This window comes from Diabrotica virgifera, chromosome 1 (assembly GCF_917563875.1).
Source record: "Diabrotica virgifera virgifera chromosome 1, PGI_DIABVI_V3a".
NCBI lineage: Eukaryota > Metazoa > Arthropoda > Insecta > Coleoptera > Chrysomelidae > Diabrotica > Diabrotica virgifera.
Window position 1 is genome coordinate 251,303,109 of NC_065443.1, and position 21,902 is coordinate 251,325,010.

General features: G+C 32.3%; 1 protein-coding gene across 1 annotated transcript in view; it reads right to left on the reverse strand.

Annotated features, from left to right (window-relative positions):
- Positions 1-21,174, reverse strand: part of LOC126879084 (cytochrome P450 9e2-like) — a 38,429-nt gene extending 17,255 nt beyond the window's left edge. Inside the window, exons 1-2 of the mRNA XM_050642000.1 lie at positions 20,975-21,174; positions 12,852-13,064 (exon numbers count right to left, since the gene is read on the reverse strand). Of these exons, the coding sequence (XP_050497957.1) occupies positions 12,852-13,054 (203 nt within the window). The 5' untranslated portion in view covers positions 13,055-13,064; positions 20,975-21,174. The remainder of the gene's footprint in view (positions 1-12,851; positions 13,065-20,974) is intronic.
- Between the last annotated feature and the right edge of the window lie 728 nt (positions 21,175-21,902).

A 21,902-nucleotide genomic window follows, 5' to 3' on the forward strand; every position in this document is an offset into this window, starting at 1 on the left:
CGATAGGTCTTTTAAAAAACCGGTGTTTTTATTGTGATAGGTTTCGAATTCGAAATTACCTTATCGCCAATACACCTGCCACACGACCTCTCGCCTCGCTTGCCAAACTCGAACGAGAATGAGAACAACAGAGGAAAAAGAAGAAAAGAGAAGAAAGGTAGTAAATGAAAAAATAAAAAGTTACAAATTAAAAGAGGAAATATATAAGAAGAAATTCCAAGAAAAATTAGATAATACTTTGAAAGGTAGGGCAAAAAATACAAATATAGAAAAAAAAATGGGAATATCTAAAAACCAGCATAATCAAAGCAGCTGAGGAAACTTGCGGGAAAGCAAAAATAGCAAACACTAACATGAGGAGAACAGAATGGTGGACGGAAGAAATACGAGAGAAAATAAAGAACAAAAAAGACAAATGGAAAAGATACCTAAGCACAAAACACCCGGAAGATTACGAAGCATATAAAGAAAAAAGGAAAGAGGTTAAAATAGCGGTGAAAGCAGGAAAGGAAAGGTCATGGGAGATATTTGGACAAAAAATGACAAAAAATTATAGGGAAAACCAAAAACTCTTCTACGGCGCATTAAAACAACTCAGACAAAAGAAAGAGCACACGATGCCGAATATAAAAGACAAGAATGGAAACGTACTAACAGAAGAAAAACAAATAATGGAAAGATGGAGAGAACATTTCAAAGAGCTAACTCATGTAGACAAGGACAACATAGGGGAGATACAAGAAAGGAATGAAGAACAACAAGTGGAATCCATAACAAGAGAGGAATTAGAGAAAGCAATAGAAAGAGTAAAACTGGGCAAAGCACCAGGCAAGGATCATATCACCCCGGAAATGATAAAATTCATGGGGACAGAGGGAATGGATAGCATGAAAGAACTAATGAATGATATCATAAATAGAGCAGAATTACCAAGGGACTGGAAGAAAGACATTATATTACCAATACACAAAAAGGGAGACAAGAGAAACTGTAATAATTACCGAGGTATCACCATATCAAGTATCCCTGGGAAGGTATTAGCAAGAATACTAGAGACAAGAATAAAAACACAAATAGAAACAACTATGGAAGACACACAGTGTGGATTCAGGAAGGACAGAAGCACGCAAGACCTAATATTCACATTAAGACAAGTAAGTGAGAAGGTAATCAAGAAAAATAGAGAGATACATATGTGCTCCATTGACCTGGAAAAGGCGTTTGACAGAATCCGAAGAAAGGACGTTTGGAAGACACTAACAGAAAGGGGAGTCGACAGACACATAATAGAAGTAATAAAGGATATGTACAAAAATAATACAAATACAGTAAGAACCAATAACGAGGAATCCAGAGAATTTTCTACAAGTCAAGGCGTCAAACAGGGATGCGTGCTGAGTCCACTGCTATTCTCAGTGGTACTGGATGAAGCGATAAAGAAAGCCAAGAGAAGAATGAGAAAACTAACATTAGGATACTGGCAAATGAAACAGACTCAACTATCGGAGCTACTATTTGCAGACGACATGGTATTGATAGCAGAAAACAGAGAAGACTTACAGAACAATCTTGAAATCCTAGAAGAAGAACTATCAAACATAAATATGAAAATTAATACAGAGAAAACAAAAACAATGATAATTTCAAATACGAGGAAGACACACGCAATAGAATTAGACGGGAAACAACTAGAGCAAGTGGAATATTTTAAATACCTAGGAGTAATAATCGAATCAAATGGTAAACAAGACATGGAAATAAACGAGAGAATGGGACGAACAGGAAGCTTATTTAACACTATGAAAACAACATTTTTTGGGAAAAAAGGGATACCGGAAAAAGTAAAAACGGCAGTCGTTAAATCAGTAGTTAGACCAACAATCATGTATAGCAGCGAGACATGGACATTGACGGGGAGACAAAAATCCAGAGTCAATGCTATGGAAATGAGGTTCCTGAGGAAAATAGCAAACAGAAAAAGGACAGACAAAATACGAAACGAAACAATTAGACAAAACCTAAAACTAGAACCAATCAATGAAAAAATAGTAGAAGGACAACTTAGATGGTTCGGGCACGTGTGTAGAATGCCGAACGAGAGGCTAACAAAACGAGTGTTCGAAACGAGAGTGCAGGGGAAAAACAAAAGAGGGAGACCAAGAGTTATGTGGGTAGATGAAATCAGGAAAGAAGTCGAGAAGAAGGGATTGACATTGGAAAGTGCAAGAAACCTAGCGCAAGATCGGAAAGCATGGAGACTACAATGCCAAACGCAACTCCACCAGCCTTACACCTAAAGGTAGAAAGGCTTAGGACTAAGTAAGTAAGTAAGTAAGTAAAACGATTCATTTTGGAACAAAGTCGTATTTGTCCAGAAAGCCACTGCGCATCCGCTAGGAAAAATATTCTAATTCGGATTTTTTGCACAATCTTACTCAAAAAGGACTCCTTTTAACAAATTTGCATGTTGCCAGGACCAAAAGGTGGTCAAACATTATTTAAACGTTTTTTTTTTTTTGGTTTTTTCCTAAAATTATTTTTTTTGCATGGGAAAAAGTTTTTTTAGCTTTTTTGGATCATTCCAAACAGAAAAGGTTTTTAGTGACTTTTCTCTAAACATGATAGTTTTTGACATATAAGCGATTAAAAATTGAAAAATTGCGAAATCGGCCATTTTTAACCCTCAAAAACTATGTGAAAAACTGAAAATTTGAATGTTGCCAAGGTAGGTGGATATTCTTTAAACATCTATTGATGAAATTCCGAAGAGTTTTTTGCAATACAATATTCAAAACTCCTTTGTTTTTTAATTGCTAATCAAGCGTGCGCGACACTATTTTCCACCGACAGTATGGTGCAAATGAAAGGAATAAATTCGTTATTTCGTAAACCGGCGACTTTAAGAAAAAATCCCGAAACAGGTTGATTTTTATTTTTAAGTTATGATATTGTGGAATATATGGGATACTAGTGACGTCATCCATCTGGATGTGATGACGTAATCGATGATTTTTTTAAATGAGAATAGGGGTCGTTTGCTAGCTCATTTGAAAGGTTATTCAATTCTCTATTCAGTAATATAAACAATTACATAATTATTTATACAGGGTGTCCAAAAAAATTTTATTAAATTAAATTATTTGACAAAAAAAAGAAGTAGAAGGACACCCTGTATAAATAAATATATAAATGTTTACATTACTGAATAGAGAATTGAAGAACCTTTCAAATCAGCTAGAACACGACCCCTATTCTCATTTAAAAAAATCATCGATTACGTCATCACGTCCAGATGAATGACGTCACTAGTATACGACATATGCCACAATATCATAACTTAAAAATAAAAATCGACTTGCTTCAGGATTTTTCCTTAAAGTCGCCGGTTTACGAAATAACGAATTTATTCATTTCATTTGCACCATACTGTCGGTGGAAAATAGTGTCGCGCACGCTTGATTAGCAATTAAAAATCAAAGGAGTTTTGAATATTGTATTGCAAATAACTCTTCGGGATTTCATCAATAGATGTTTAAAGAATATCTACCTACCTTGGCAACATTCAAATTTTCAGTTTTTCACATAGTTTTTGAGGGTTAAAAATGGCCGATTTCGCAATTTTTCAATTTTTAATCACTTATATGTCAAAAACTATCATTTTCAGAGAAAAGTCACTAAAGACCTTTTCTATTTGGAATGATCCAAAAAACCTAAAAAAACTTTTTCCCATGCAAAAAAAAATAATTTTAGGAAAAAACAAAAATAAACGTTTAAAAAATGTTTGACCACCTTTTGGTCCTGGCAACATGCAAATTTGTTAAAAGGAAGTCCTTTTTGAGTAAGATTGTGCAAAAAATCCGAATTAGAATATTTTTTCTAACGGATGCGCAGTGGCTTTCTGGACTATATAGAAATAAAATAAAGATAATTAAATTTTCTATGATATATGACTGGTTAAAAATGTCTTAAATTATTACCCTTTCTGCAAAATAGCAATAAATACAAAATAAGAGTGCAAAATAAGCCTGATTTTGTTCAACATTTTTCAACCTTTTTGGTTGCACTTAGAACCTTCGTAATTCGCTAAAAAAATATTTATAACATAGTCTAAGAGCTGGTAGCGGATTTTGTGCGTAATAAGTAATATGGAAAAACTATACGGGGATATGTTGAATTAGTTGTGTACATGACTTTCCCCAACGGCCGGAAACCAGAGTGGTGTACGAGGGTAGTTATAAGGGGACAAAGTTGCGGTTTTTATTATTTTTTTTGTGACGCTCATGATGGAGATGTGCACCAAAATTTGGGAATAAGTAGGTCATGATGTAACTAAATAAAATGTCTAGGGACGAAACGTTGCGAGACCGATAAAGGGGTGAGGGTAGGGGGGAATATAAAAAATATAAAGGGTTTTTTGCGACGTTCGTAATTGATATAGTGCACGAAAATTTGGAAATAAGTAGACCATGACATAACTAAGTAAAATCCAGATTCCCAAATTTTGGTTCATTATCTCGATCACGAACACCACAAAAAATCCCTTATAATTTTTATATTCACCCTTGCCCCCACCGCTTTGTCGGCCATGCAGCGTTCCGCCACTGGAGATTTTACTTAGTTACGTCCTGACCTACTTAGTACCAAATTTTGGTGCACTATCTCGATCATGAGGGTCACAAAAAAAAATAATAAAAACCGCGACTTTGACTCCTTATAACTATCCTCGTCCCCCACTCTGGTTTCCGGCTCTGGGGATTTTACTTAGTTATGTCATGGTCTACTTATTTCCAAATTTTGGTGCACTATCTCAATCAGGAAGGTCGCAAAAAACCCTTTAGACAAGACGAAAACGCCGGGTTCGTTGGGAAAAATATTCCCATGAAATTTTTTTGCATGATGACATTCGTGAGACATCCCAGAATAAGGTTCACGAAGTTGCCCACGTGAAAAGTGGTCCAATTTTTTTTAACAATTTTTTTAATCAAATTGTGAAAATCAATATTTTTGTCCCGGACAATTTTTTTAGGTTTTTTGGCCATTTTGGACAAAAAAGGTCTGTTTTAATTTTTCTCTAAAGTTGATCTTTTTCGAGTTATAAGCAATTTAAAATTTGAAAAACGCAAAAATGGCCGTTTTTAAAAGTTAATAACTCGATTAAAAATTATTATTATGAAAGTTAGAAAGTGACTAAATCAAAGTTTAAAGCCCCGCTACATGATTCTGAACAAATCTGAGTCATAAATTTATTACTAAGCTGTTATTTTTAATTAATAACGATAAGCGGTTAGATCGTATTGACGCGGCTGTAAATGTGAGTGCAAGTAAGATGCACAATTGGACTGCCGGATGACATCTCTCTCGCACTCAGCATTTACGGCCGCCTAACACGTGCATGGCGCTCATTATTATTACTTAAAAACAACAGCTTAGTAATAAAATAATGACAAAAATTTCTTCAGGATCTTGTACGGGGGGATTTAAACTTTGATTTAGTCATTTTCTGACTTTCATAATAATAACTTTTAACTAAGTTATTAAGCCATGAAAATCGACACTTTTGGTATTTTTCAATTTTTAATTGCTTATAACTCGAAAACGATCAACTTTAGAGAAAAATTATAGGAGACCTTTTTTATCCAAAATGGTCCAAAAAACCTACAAAAAAATTTTCAGGGCCAAAAATATGGATATTTACCATTTGATTAAAAAAAATTGTTAAAAAAAATTTGGAAAACTTGTTACGTGGGCGACTTCTTAAACCTTATTCTGGGATGTCTCACGTATGTGATTATGCAAAAAAATCTCATGGGAATATATTTCCCAACGAACCCGCCGTTTTCGCTTTGTCTACTTTATATTTTTTATATTCACCCCTACCCCCACCCTTTGTAGGCCACGCAACGTTCCGCTCCTAGGGATTTTACTTAGTTACTTCATGACCTACTTATTCCCAAATTTTGGTGCACTATCTCGATCATGAGCGTCACAAAAAAAATAAAATCCGCAACTTTGACCCCTTATAACTACCCTCGTCCCCCACTCTGGTTTCCGGCAGTTGGGGAAAGTCATGTACACAACTAAATCAACATATCCCCGCATAGTTTTTCCGTATTACTTATCACGCACAAAATCCGTTTCTATCTCTCCGACTAATATACTTAAACAGTCTACCAAATTTCATTAAAATCGACCTAATAGATTTTGCATAATAATTTTGCAATCTAATTTTTTTAAAAAAGTTCAATTTTTTTTAAAAACATTATGAACAAAAAGTAGACCATTTAAAAGTTTTCTAATTTTTTTATTTACATATAAACAAGCGCTCTACCTATCTAATACACCTTACAGAATTGAAATCGGATTATTTAAGCAGCCTCAGGAATGTTTTAAAGTTATAAACAATTTTTGGCTTATCAACAAATTAGGGCGGTCGCCAGGGAGGGGGTACAACGGCCTCCTTTATTTAGATGGTCCTACCCAAGTTTCTATACGTATTTTGACCCGTAGAACACAAATGTTTTGGGTAACAGTTGATCCGGATGTCGATAAGTTTGTTATAAACAAAGAACTTGAGGAGAACAGCAATTTTTCGCAAAATAAAATATTTTTTTGTAATTCTTGAGTAATTCTAAGCAAAAAATGTTTTTACAAGTTTTTTCGTAGGATGCATAGTCCCCGAATAACTTGATTAGACAATAAAATAGCAATTCTGCTTACAGCATTTGAAAGCTTAAGTCAAATTATACCGGTTTAATGCCTGGTTGCACCAACAGATCTTAAGCTCCACTTAGCTAAGCTCTACTTATAGATAGGGCCTCCTTGAGTATCACTTACGTTGCATCATAATTTTAGATTCTTACCTTATTATCAATTATATCTGTTATTATATTATGGTATTTTTATTGTAATATATTATAATTATATTATATTAATGCTTATGATATTCTCGACTTAAGCTTAAGATCTGTTGGTGCAACCGGGCATTAATTATTTGCATTGCTAAAAATTATAGATTTTTACTTACATGACTATGAATTTTTTTACTTAGCAACAACATTTTTGTTTATTTTAGTAGTATTTTGTATTTTTACAACGAAACCCGACTTGGGCTTCGAAACGTTAATAAAATCATTTTTTTGGTAAAATTGTGGCTTATTCCCATTAAAAATAGTTGATTAGAAACGTTTAAAGCTTAAATTTTGCTACGAGAACCATGTAACCGTGGCCATTTAATCTTTAATTTTTAAAAAAGTAAGGGGTATAAAAGATTAAATTCAACGCGTTTTAATAGCTTTTAGAATTCCCTTTAAAACAGGTTTTAGGTGAACCTGATATCGTAAAAATTAACGGAGTTATTAAAAAAAACGGTAACATTTTTTGGAAAAATTTTTAAAAGATTGAGATATTTTTGGAGCATAAATTTTAAAACTATTAACTTGTTCGGGATCTCATTTGATAGATATTTCTAAGTACTTTCACAAATGTTTAATAAGTTTATGTTATAAAATGCATCATTTTCCCGTAATTTAAGCTTGAATACTTAGATTTGGGTACTCGCCAAAAAAAATATGCATTCAATTACCTATAACTCACTTTTAGTTAGTATTAAAAGGTTTTTTAGTAAGATGTTTATTTAATCTTTTATTAGCTTCAATTTTGGTAATTATAACTTTTTTGTAAAACTTTTTTGAGTTATCTATGAAAAATCGGTTAAAAACATGCATTTTTCGTACGAAAAATTAAAATTTTTGATCTTTAATAACTCAAAAAGTTTTGATTTATTTTAATATCTTTATATAACCAATTTTGCTTAGAATTTGTCCCCCTATCTTATTATGGGGTTATTTTTAATAAAATAATTTTCACTCCGAGAAGGGGTGGCATCCACCCCCAGGGTAAAAGCGCAAGTTGGAACCATGTCACCTTTGTTTCTTGAGATATCCTCTAACCGCTCACCAATTTTCATGCAAATCGATGGAGGTTGAACGAAATCGGAGGTAATAGCTCATATCCACCTTCAGTGACTCCACTAGTATCTGATGAAAAATTCGTGTGAAGAAGTACAGCTGTATTGCCTCGTTTTTTAACAATCTTAAAAAATGAAATAAATAATTTTTGCCCACAAAGCAGGCAGATACATTTTACAAAAAAATAATTAATCTCTATAAATTGGAGCCCAAAATTTAGATTTTTATTTAGAATCTGTTTACTTTTCAATTAATAAACAATGGAGACATGCTTTAAAGACAAAAATGCTATCTTGATTCCTGTCGGCCACGGAAGATTATGTTTTTTTAAGAGCGTAGGCGCAAAATTTCGGACTAATGTTTTTTTAAATTCATTCATTTTTTTCGAATACTAAGAAAACTCATAAGTATTTTTAAAAATTTATACGCAGGATGAAAGATATCATTACTACCGAGGCCGAAAGTCCCTGAAAACTTCTATAATGTTTATATTAATAAGTTTCTATATTAATAAGTGGTGAAAGAAAAGAGAAAATTAAGTGCGATTTTTAATTTCAAATATCTCATTTAAAAGAAACTTTTTGTTTATTCTAAGGGACTTTAGGCCCTCGGTAATATAATATTTATTAGTTTTCTCAGGATTCGAAAAAAAAATGAATGCATTTAAAAAGCATCGGTGCGAAATTTTGTGCTTACGCTCTTAAAGTCACCAGCTTTTTGTTGAACCTACTTGCAGGCAGGTGACGTAAGAAATGTTAAATTTAGTTTATCATTATTTATTATTATTTAAGTCAAAAAGTCTGCCTATTTTTAAACGGTTTTTTAATAACAAATTTATTAAAATGTTGAAGTATTTCTTATTCACCTTCATAAAGCTTCAAAGAATCCACTTTTCTATTTACAAAGTATCTCTACAATTTTGTAGAAATAAACGCTCGGAATAAACAGATTGAATAACTTAAACTATTTACTCGATATGTTTAAAATTTAGAACATTTTAATAACGTTAGGGGTGCCCAAGCGGGGATTTTTGCAGTTACTCGAGCGCGTCAGATTATCACATGGGTAGAAACCTTGTACCCTGTAAATGTATCTCTACCATATATTGGCTCTTAATACATGGGAGTTCGTTAAGGGGGGGCCGAAAAAAAAAATATTCTTAAAAAACTCGAAATCGACAGATTAAGATAAAGTAAGTTAAGTACATGCAAAAGAGTGTATATTTAAAAAATCTGACGATTTGAGACAGGCGTAAGGAAATGGGAGAGTCACAAAATTTCACAAGAAATAGCGAATATTTCGCGAAATTATCGACAGATCGAAAAACTAAAAAAAGCGTGCTTAATATTTTTCAAAAATCTATCGATTAATATCAAACACGGCCCCCCGGAGAAGGGTGGGAGGTAAATTTAAAATTTTAAATACGAACCCTGCGATATTTCACGAAATAAACATCAGATAAAAAACTTGAAAAATACACGTAAGTATTCAATATGTTTGAAAAATCTATCCAATGGCACCAAACACGTCCCCCTACTGATAGGGGATGGGGGTTACTTTAAAATCTTAAATAGGAGCCCCCATTTTTTATTTCCGATTTGGATTTCTTACATAAAAATAAGTAACTTTTATTCAAGACATTTTTTCGAATTATGGAAAGATAACGCTATAATCGCAAAAAACGATTGTTGGAAAGGGAAAATTAAATTAAAAAATGGAAATTCCCCATTAAATGGAAAACTTTACTTAACTTTTTTTGGTTTTGGGACCTAATCTTCACAACCCAATAGGTCCCACATATAATTCATTCAGCCACAATTTTGAGTAGTTATATTACATATCATTATGTAAAAAAACAAAGTAATTAACATTAATAAATTACTGCAAACATAAAGGTTTTTTTATTTAAAAACAACTTTTATTTGAACTATTTTTCTCTAAAATGAGAGATTTCTCTCTTTTTTTCAAATATTAAAATTGTTTAAAAAAACAAAGCACAATCAGCTGTACGTTTTCACGGATTTTTCATTAGCTACTCCTCAAATGCCTTTTAGAACTTTTAAATATGTGTATGTATAAATAAATGGGACATGTTTGATGTCTCGAATTTCCTAAACCTGTTGTCCGATTTTAGTGATTCGTTTAGTATGTTATTGCCTTATTATTTGAGAATATGGGTGTAATAATATTGTTACTAGACAGGTAAACGTCATTTTATACCGGGTGTAACAATCATATTGTGTTTTTTTTCTTAAAGTTCAGGACACCCTGTGGAATATTCTAGCATATATAAAATATTCAAATTAAAACTCAATTATAGCCTTAGTCTTTTTTAACATTTTCTTTTTTTATTCATTTACCTATGTTGGAAAATAAAAAAAGTATGTGCTTTAACAACTAGCCATGATTTTCATCAGTAAATCCTCATAGTAGGGGAGGAAAGTATGCTAAATTTGCAGTTACTCGAGCGTTATGGGGACCTATTTGATTGTGAAGAGTGGGTGATAAAACCAAAAAAAGTTAAGATAAGTTTTCCATAAAGTTGGGACTCTCCATTTTTTAATTTAATGTTCCATTTCCAACAATCGTTTTTTCCGATTATAACGCTATCTATCCATAATTGGAAAAAATATTGTGAATAAAAGTTTGCTTATTTTTACGTCAAGTATCCAAATCTGCAATAAAAATTGGGGGTTCCTATTTAGGATTTTAAAGTAACCCACCACCCCACCTTTGTGGGAGGTCGTGTTTGGAGCCATTCGATAGATTTTTGAAAAATATTGAATACGTGTATTTTGCAGTTTTACGTTCATTTCGCGAAATATCGCAGAGTTCGTATTGAAAATTTTTAATTTAACCCCCACCCCTCTCCGTGGGGGTCGTGTTTAGTATTATTCGATAGATTTTTGAAAAATAATAAACACGTATTTTTTAGTTTTTCGATCTGACGTTTATTTCGCGAAATATTCGTTTTTTTTGTGAAACTTTCTCATAGCCTAGTTTAGGATTGTTTATTAAACTAAGCAGAAAATAAGGAGATATTGATGGAAAACATGCAAAATAGTGTATATTTAAAAAATCTGACGATTTGAACGGGGCCTCAGAGAATAGGCGAGTCACAAAGTCTTACAAAAAAGCGAATATTTCGCGAAATGAAAGTCAAATCGAAAAACTATAAAATACGTGTTCAATATTTTTCAAAGTTCTATCGAGTGATACAAAAAACAAACACCCACGGAAAGAGGTGAGGGGTAAGTTAAAAATTTTAAATACGAACCCTGCGATATTTGGCGAAATAAACATCAGATCAAAAAACTCTAAAATAATTTTTGAAAAATCTATCGAATGACTCCAAACACGAGCCCCCACTGAGGTGGGGTGGGGGATTTAATTTAAAATCTTAAATAAGAGCCCCCAATTTTTATTGCATATTTGGATTATTTACGTAAAAATAATCAACTTTAATTCGACACATTTTTTCGAATTATGGATAGATAGCGCTATAATCGAAAAGAAAAACGATTATTTCAAATTGAAAATTAAATTAAAAAATAATAAAATGTCTCCCACTTTATGGAAAATTTGACTTAACATATTTCTGGTTTTAGCACATACTCTTCACAATCCAATAGGTGCCCATAACGCTCGAGTGACTGCACATTTAGCATAGTTTCCTCCCCTACTATGAGGATTTAATGATAAAAAACATGAATAGTTGTTAACGCACATAACTTTTTTATTATCCCACATTAGTAAATGAATCAAAAAGGAAAATGTTACGAAAGCCTAAGTCTACAATCGAGTTTTAATTTTAATATTTTACATATGCTAGAATATTCCACAGGGTGTTCCAAACTTTAAGAAAAAAACACAGTGTGATTGGTACACCCGGTATAAAATGATATTTACCTGTCTAGCAACAATATTACTACAGCGATATTCTTAAATAATAAGGCTATAACATACTAAAAGAATCACTCAAATCGGACAACAGGTTTAAGAAATTCGAGACATCAAACATGTCTTATTTTTAAGGTGTTCGGCTAATTTTGCGGGTGTGTGTATTTTATCTCTTTCTTATATTTTCTTTGTCACTTTGTCCGGGAAAAATTTTGTAATTAATTTTAAACATACTTCCCGACTAGCTAGAGATATGATATTTTTAGAATAGCTCAGAGCTAGGTGACAATGCAATATTCAACAGCTTTTACATAGATGCATTAAGTTTTATTTGGGAATTTTTTAGCCATTTTTAAATTTTATATGGTTAAATTAGTTCTCACTTTTCAAAAAAAGGGCCTTACTAGTTGTCTCAATAGATTCTAAACGTCGTTTAGAATGTAAACCTTTCTATTCATTTGTAACTGCTAAATTACCTCGCAAGTTTGTTAACATAACAAAAAAAATAAATAATATGTATTTTATTAAATTAAAATAAATTAATTCTATCCCATAAGTAATAAAAACGTGGTGTTAGAAAAAGTTCTTTTTTACAAAAGTGTAATTACAGTAGAACCTTGATTATCCGTGTGCAGATTATCCGGGATGCGGATTATCCGTGCTATAATTTTTTATTACTCAAATTGCATTTTTCAGGTTTTATCAAAATATCTTCATCGTAAATCGCTGGTACGAAACTCTATACGCCGAGAAGAAGACTCGTAATAAAAGATTTATTTTTTCTGTTATCTTTTTATGGTAGGTACATATATATATATATATATATATATATATATATATATATATATATATATATATACGTACATATATGTATTATATCGTTATTATATATAAGAAATAAATGTTCGGATTATCCGTGCTTCGTGCACGGATAATCGGGGTTCTACTGTATTCACATATAGTCTGTTGTACATAGTATCTTACCGTACTTCTGGCACTGCATTATACACTCTTATTACCATATCAGCGAAACTTTCCCTTTTTATTGTTGTACCGAGATTATCGCCAAAAAACCAGGCGGTTGTTCCCTGTTTTATTCCTCGATCCTTCCAATATTGCATGGGTTTGTATCCCACATAATACATTAGGACCGCCAAGGCGGTCACAATCAAAACTATTTCTATCATGTTGACTAACCTATAACAAAATAAACAAATTAATATAGCCTAAACAGTGGCGTAACAAACTCCATCCGGGCCTCCCCGCAGAATTGGAATGGGGCCCCCTTTAAAAAATTACTAAATGCGACATGTGTGACAAATACCTAGGTATATGTGTTACAGCCCAGTAAATGAACGTAAAATATGGCGACACCGTGTAATTTTCAGTGTCACCACCGAAGTGGTCAACTCAAGACTTTTCGAGTTACCTATTTATGAGTAAAAATGTTTATTGTTCAACAAAGAAAAAACACGTTTTTAGGCAATTTTTCGCAAATAATTCAAAGAGTAAGTATTTGATCGAACAGAATATTGTTAGCAAAAATGTATCTAGCTTATAAAAAAATGAAACAAAAATGAAGTCTCTCGACCCAGTGAAGTAATAGTTGTAGCTCATGAAAAGTTTTTCTTATTCGTCAAATTCCAAATCGAATATTTCAACGTGAAATAACCAAAAATGAAATAATTTTCGGGGAAACTCATTAGAGCTTTTTTAAAGTGTTTAAAAGAAGATTTATTTTTTACAAAAGTTTCTAGCATCAAAAAGCCAGTTACGCTCAAAATACAGTTAATCCCATTTTTTGGTAAAAAATTGTGAAAATCTCCCTCTATTTAGCACCCCAAAATTACTTAACTTTTTTATTTGACCTGTAAGTTTCACGGATTAAAAGGGCTTGAACGAGTCACTAATCACGAGTATATGCAAATTTTAAACAGCCATATCTTAACCAATTTTTGTCTTACATAAAAACAAAATAAAGCCAAAATATTTATAAAAGCAAAACCTACATTTCTTTACTCGTTGAAATTTTTTCGTATCACTAATACTTACTTTTTAAGTTATTTTGGAAAAAAAAACATTTTCCCAAAATAAAAAAACTTTTTTTACTATGAAACCAAATGTTTCCAAAAATAAGAACTTCGAACCGGGCAAACTTACAGATCATATAAACAATAAATATTTAAAGTAAATGGTAAAGCGCTAACGATAAATTTTATTTGAGGTGCCAAATAGGGGCAGATTTTAACGATTTTTTTTTTACCAAAAAAATAGGGGCCAACTTTGTTTGAGCGTAGCTCATACCTATAGTTTTGGTTCACGAAACTTTTATAAAAAATAAAAATAAAGCTTTTTTTGAAACATTTAATGAGTTTTAATGAGTTTTTCCCGAAAAGTGCTTCATTTTTTGGTTATTCCAGGTTGAAATATTCGATTTGGAATTAATAATAATTTTTGGACGAATAAGAATAATTTTTCATGAACTTCAACTGTACTTTTACTGTGTCGATAGACATGATAAATAAGTAGGTACACCATTTTTTTTTTGTATCTTATTAGCTACATTTTTCCTACAAACATTTTTTCGATATCTAATATTTAATTCGATAATTACTTATTTTTTTGAGTTATTTGCGAAAAACCCGCCAGAAAACGGTGTTTTTTGTTAAAAAATAAACATTTTCATTCACAAATGATTTGAAAAAATATTAACATAGATAAAGAAACTCTATAGAACAAAAGTTGCTTATAATTAGTCAATTTATGCATTTTCGGACTTATTTTAAACGTATGTTTTTCACCCCAAGGAGTGGTGTTACCCCCCGAAGTAAAAGCAACCAACGGCATAAGTCCAATTTTGAGGTGGAGTGTAACTAGAACCTAAATCCAAATTGTCAAGCAAATCCGTCCGTCGTAACGCCGATAATAATTTCACTTCAAAACTGTCATTTACTGAGCCATTAGTGTATTCATGCATTGTTTATGACGACTTACATTTTTTATCTTTATTGGTATAGAATAAAATAGAACAAAAATTAATAAATGATTACATTAGTACATAGTATTATTCTATGAGATGAACAATTTTCTTCGTGCAATATGTACTATCAACGAATATATCTACAATTTTATTATTTCGGATGGACAACTTCATTTCCAATACTGCACTGCTTAAAAAACGTATGTATGAAAATAATATAACAACACATTTTTACATATATTAGACGACATTTGCCCCTTTGACGACGGCCCTTGATATATTGGGGACCCCCGTAGGCTTCAAACTGTGGGGGCCTCTGTTACGCCTCTGGATAATTGTATCGAAATACTAAACGAAGGTAAACATTAAAGAGAAAACCCATTTCTAGATTTACAAATATTGTTCTAAAATTTGGCAAATTGCAATTCTCAAATCTTTCAATAGCCACGTACAAAGCATTATAGTTTATTGTCGTCACCTTAAAAGTTCGTGAGACCGGAAAGCGGAAAGGATTAAGTTTCTAGATATGAGATGATTCACTTGCCGAATACGCCTATATAGAAATTTACGTTTTTAAATTTAAACACACAAAGTAAAATCATATACCTATAACAGATTTGTACATAATATCAGACGATAAGATAGGGCCCCTGATCGATTGCCCCCCCGCAAGCTTCACGCTGCGGACGCCTCTGTTACGCCCCTCAGCATAAACAAAAAACATGAAATTTTGAGAGAAACACATTCAGATCTCAGGTAGAAAAATACCAGACAGCATAGAAATGTTCAGAATATTCACCAATAATTATTTCTCAAAAAGAATGCCAAGGCTTACGACTTAAAGACTAAGTTACACTTTGAGAAGTTGTCACTGCGAGTGAAAAGTGTGAGTGACAAAAAAATGAGAATTGAATAGTACCGTGTGAACAGAATAGCTGTGAAGTGACAAGTGTGAGTGACAAGCGCGAATGCGAAGTAAAGTGAATAGAATTGATTTGATTTTTCCTAACAAGTAGCCTTCCCCCTCTCTTCGCAACAACTGAGAACAGTGACAACTTCGCAGTGTGAAAACAGTTTCGCTGTGACAAGTGCATAGTACGAACGCAGAAAATGAAGTGTACCGAGGAGCAAACTATGCATTTCGTTAAGAAATTTATACAGTACGAATGTCTTTACTATATACATAGCAAACAGTACAGAAACAAACCATTACGCGATGCATCTCTTTTAAAAATAAGTATAAGTATGAACATGACAGACTTCGGCCCGAAAGATGCATATGTTAAAATAAGAAGCATAAAATCAACCTATTATCAAGAGCTGAAGAAAATAAAAAATTCTAACAAGTCTGGTGCTGGGACGAGCGACATTTATGTACCAAATATTAAATGGTTTTGTATATTATTATTACATGATGTTTTGTCGGCTGTGAGCTATCACTTCAACTATCTCCCTTATAATGTTCCGTATTTGTAAACGTTGTTCTTCCTCCATTGTGCACTGACGCGGTTACTTTGAACTTGTCAGAAAGAACTTTGCACTGCGTGAACCTTTACTTGTTACTTCTCACTTAACACCTTCTTGTCAGTTGTCACTTGTCACTTGTCACTTCTTACTTGTACATTTTACTTCTCAAAGTGTAAATTATCCTGTGAAACAAGCTCCCTAAAATTATTGTTCCATTTTATTCTTATACCTGAGTACAAAAAAAAGTAAACAGCTACAATATAATTATCCGATTTTAATAATTTTTCTTGTACACATGTATGTTTATTATCACTTAGTAAAATGATTAAATTATTTGATTCGTTGACTTTCTGTAGAAGATGGTTCAAGAATGTATTGAGGATTGACCCGCCTGGGCATCGTTCTGAGAAGTGGTTGATATCCTGTTGGGGTATCTTATTCCAGGCTACTAGAAACTCGTGAGTAAGACCTGCTAAAGTCTGTACAGGGAGCTATAAATTGAAGAGCCTGCAATCTATTATGTGTCAGACGTGTTCAATTGGAGACATACCAGGTCATCGTGGCTGGATCGTGGATATAGCGTCGGGATGTCATATTGCATCTGATGAGAGACTAATAAATTTCGAAACCGGTAGAGGTGCTTGTTGCACTCTCTGATTGGACTAGAATATGATGCGGCTGTATTTTCGTTTTGCAACGAAATTGAAAATATTGATTGGAGTACGAAGCGAACCATTCTCGTTGGAACTTTACCGCGCTGAGCAGATGGGACGTGAATTATAAATTGTAAAATTCCCTCATATTCCTTAGTCTCAGCGTCCGTTATGGCTTGCAAATTGTAGAAGCCTCGGAGGTGTAACCAGAGAAGGTTCCCATTGTTTTCAGTCTGGTGGGATGTAAAGTAACATTATGTTGTTTTATATGCCATTAGATTGAAAACTTAGTCTTTCGAAAACTGTATTATTTCGAATCAAAATGTCGATTTTTTTTGTTGTTATTTTCTTTTATCAAATATTTTTCCTATCTAAAATATTCATAAAAAAATTAAAAATGCTGTTAGGAAATATCCCATTATTAATCCACCATTGTTAGGAAATAATTAAAGCAAATATTTTGTTTTCACTCTCCTGTCAAATTTTAATATTTTTAGTTGTTATAGTTTAGAACGGGATGTGCGATATCTAAAATGATCTGCCATTTGTGTTAATAAATCCAATTAAGCCTAGCTGAGGTAAAAAGAACGATCAAAACTCTAAAGAACAAATAAAGCAGAAAATCGGAGAAGACCAGGCAGGTTTCACAGCGAGGAAAACATGCTTAGATCGCATTTACACGGTCGAACAACTAATAGAAAAAAGAATTATCAAAAATAGATCTATCCATCTGGATTTGTAGATATTAAGAAGACATATAACTCGACACCTAGAACCAAGTTATGGGAAGCAATGGATAACATCGAAGTTCCACAATAATATATTAATAAAAGCAGTAAAAGCACTCTACAAAAACAACAAAGTAGCTATCAAAACAGGCAATAAAATATGTAGTCCAGTTAGGACGACAAAAGGACTACGACAGGGCTGTTCCAAATCCCCTGCCATGTTCAAAATATTCCTAGAAAAAAACCCTGAAATCGTGGAAAAGGAAGTGCGAAGGAATGGGTATACCAGTACACAGTAGAACCACTCTCCGAAAAATTGGAAATAAAATCTGTAGTCGCGCCAGTACGGAACGAATATCTATATACCTACCCTAAGTTTTGCTGACGACCAAATAGTGATCAGCAAAGACTCACGAAGAGTTGATAAAAAGCCAAAGATGAAATAGTGACCGCACAAGACGAAGATGACCTCAGTTTTATGATGAGAAAACTGGAACAGAAATATAGAATGAATGGGATGGAAAAAACCTCAAGAAAACTGAATATCTAACAACGGAGAATACAGAAATAAAACAGCTGGAAATAAACCAAGGTAAACAAATCTAAGGAACAGACAAGAAAAAGTATTTAGGTTTCATAATATCAAACAAACAATAACGGAAGAAGATATAAAAATAGACTAGGACAAACAAGAGACTGCATACCACATACCAAAATTGAATCCGGTACTGTGGGAAAAGAACATCAGCATAAAAACAAAAAGAAGAATACCTATATAATACCAGGACAAGAACACTCAAAAAAGTTTAGTTCGTAATATTGATTAACAGTGATTATTGAATAGTATTTCGTTGTAATAACAATTTAATTTTTTTTTTTTTCAATGAACTTTTAGACATTGATCGATGTATTTGGTTATTGTCACAATGATTGAATAATAATTGTGAAAATAACTAGAGTACATTAATCAATATCACTCAATTTATTCAGACAATAAGTTAGTTTCGTATATTTAATAAATAATGGTAATTCTGACAGCAAAGCACTTTCTTGATTTCGTAGATGATAAGCAATTACCTTGGTTTATCTTGACAATGTACAGATTTCATTAAAACAATGTACAAATGTTGTTAATATAGAGTAATATTTGATTATTTCATAGATGTAAACTGATTATTGTGACAACGAATGCATTAATCAATCTACTACTGCGTTTAATAATCACAATCAATGCGTTCATGGTAACCATAAACGAAGTTGTTAAAACAATAAATGTTTTGCTTGACCATTTGAAATGTAACGGCTTTTCCTTATCGTTCTTTGTTAAACAATGCTGTTACCTCTGCCGAAGTGCCGAATAATTTCATTTGGTTTCCAAGTGTAGTCCGTATTCATTTTTTTCGAATCCTGAGAAAACTAATTAGTAGTTTTGAAAAATTTAAACACAGAATAAAATATTACAGTATTATCGAGGGTCTGAAGTCCCTGAGAACTTGTATAATAATTATTTTAATAAGTCACAGGGGTGAAAAATAGAAAATTTAGTATGATTTTTAATTTCAAATATACCATTCAAAAGAAACTGTTTATTTATTCTAATGGACTTTCGGCCCTCGGTAATAATGTAATCTTTTATTCTGCGTTTAAATTTTTCAAAAATACTTATTAGTTTTCTCAGAATTTCAAAAAAAATGAATGCGTTTACAAAGAATTCGATCAAAATTTTGCACGTGCGCTCTCCAAAAGGATTAAAGTGTTATACATTTTTGGAATTACTATTTCAAACGCTATTAAATGAGCTGTCACATGATCTACTTTCCCATTTAAAAAACCAAAGTTGTAGCTGTCACCTGAAGAAGGATCGCGTGAAGTTCGAAACATTGACGTTATAATATACTTTGATTATTTTAAAAATCGACCTGTCCGAGTGTTTTGCTTATGTGCTAAAAATAAATAAGTTTTGGGGGGCAACACTTTTTTCAGCGCACTGTGTAGGTGAAATCATACAGTCTAAAGTGTAAAGTCCATTAGGTTTGGGACAAAAAAGGGGGATTTGTAAAATTATTATTAATCAATTAATATCATATATTGAGATAATGCATTCAGTAATTATCAATATAAAATACGTTCATAGTAGGAATGAACGAAACTGATTGTAGGGATGAATAGAATTGCTTGTAAGAATAACCGTATTTATTGTGGGAATGAACGGAATTAATTGTAAGAATAAACGAAAATAATTGTAGAAATAAACGAAATACGTTAGGAGAAATAACACTGTTATTGACACAACGAATAGTCTTCGTCGGTCAATTAACGACGTTGTTGTTTCAATGAATAGTGTTCGTTGGCTCAGTGAACAGTGTTCGTAATATTAATAAATAGATGTTCATCCATTCAATAAACGCAATACATTGGATCAACTAACAAAAATAAGGAATTGATGAACATCGCTTTGTTGTTCCAATAAAACAAAGAATTGGACAAATTTTAAGTATTGCTTTTGTTGTCTGAATTAACATTTTTATTAATATTACGTACTTTTTCGTTAAGTGAAGTATCCTCACTTATGTGTGATAACAAGAGATAGAATAAATAACATAGAGATTAAGAATAAAATGGGAATGAACTCAGATACAATAGGCTAAATCGAACAGAAGAGATTAACCTGGTACGGGCATATCAGAAGAGCAGAGCAAAATCGTCGAATAAATAAAGTAACAGAGTGGAGCCCGATGATAGGAAGAAGGAAGAGACGCAGACCCCGAAGATATTTCAGAGATGAAGCAATGGAAAGAATAAATTTGCAGGAAGGGGACTGGCAAAACAGAAAGAACTGGAGAGAACTGTTGAGTGAAGGAATACGGTGAAAACTGTGAAAAACCTTAGTAATTAGTATACATATCTTAATATTGCTTTACTAATTTTAACAGGGAAGATAACTAATTCCTCTAAACTAGTGTATGACATTTCAAGAAAAGTTTACATAAATGAAAGGTGCATACTATTGAGCGGTCTTGTAAAAATAATTTTGCAATATTTAGAAGAAACCAATGAAAGTAGGACAAATACATTTATTTTCAGCAGAAGCAATCATTGGAAATGAGATAATTGAATGAGAATAATTATTAATTGTCTGATTGTAGACAAGGTTCATCATCCCACTCACAGTAACGACAAATATTTACTTTGAAACGTAATATTACATAGTCCTTGTATATTTTTCATTACCATTAAAACAATTTTCTAATAAAAAAAATTAAATTAAATGTAACAAACCTGACAGTTACTGTTTCATGTCACTTATATCACTTCCTTCAAAAACAAACAACTTGTATATCAATTTGGTACTTTGGAATCTGTGGTTGGTGCCTCTGATATGCTTGTTCGCAATTAAACGTTCAAGGATTCACTACTAAAATTAGCCAATATGTATAAGCCTACATCGTTGGTTTCTGCATTTTTTATCGACGCCACTCACCATAATTGAAAAATACGCGAGATAACCGAAGATTTCCAACACTGATAATACGGGGGACGATAAGAGGTTTTGGAGATTGATCTAATTTATGTTTATGTTGTAATCTAAACAAGAGATCTTTACTTTATTGTTTATCTGGTTACAAAGTGTACCAATGTAACAATGTTTAAGTTTAATATTATGTTATTTATACAATACATATACAGCATATATGCATATATTACGGTCAATGATGTAAATTGGACATTGACGTTAATGGCCGGGCATTGTCGTGAATGTCCATTTTCCTTGGTTATTAACGACAATGCCCGGCCATTAACGACAATAACCTTAGCTCTTGGCCAATGTTGTAAAAACTTAACGTGAAATTATATTTTTCATCAATAACCGGTCAATAACGACAGTAGCCAGAAGCAAATGGCCAATGTTGATAAATCGATGCCTCAGAAGATAATCGGTGTGAGTCAATAAGTGTTTAAAATGAGATACTAAGATGTTTCTGAACGTAGTTGCAGAAATATAAGTAGTTATTAAAAACAAATAAAACGTCTTTATTTAACATAATATGGCTAACATATTCATAAATACAAACAAGGAAATAATAATATTTTTATAATATACAGTTGTAGCATAATATAATACTTAAGACTGGGCGTTTTCGTCAACTAGCATAATCAGTCGCTCTTTACCACTTATTGTAATTACATCATATTTACAAACCATTCT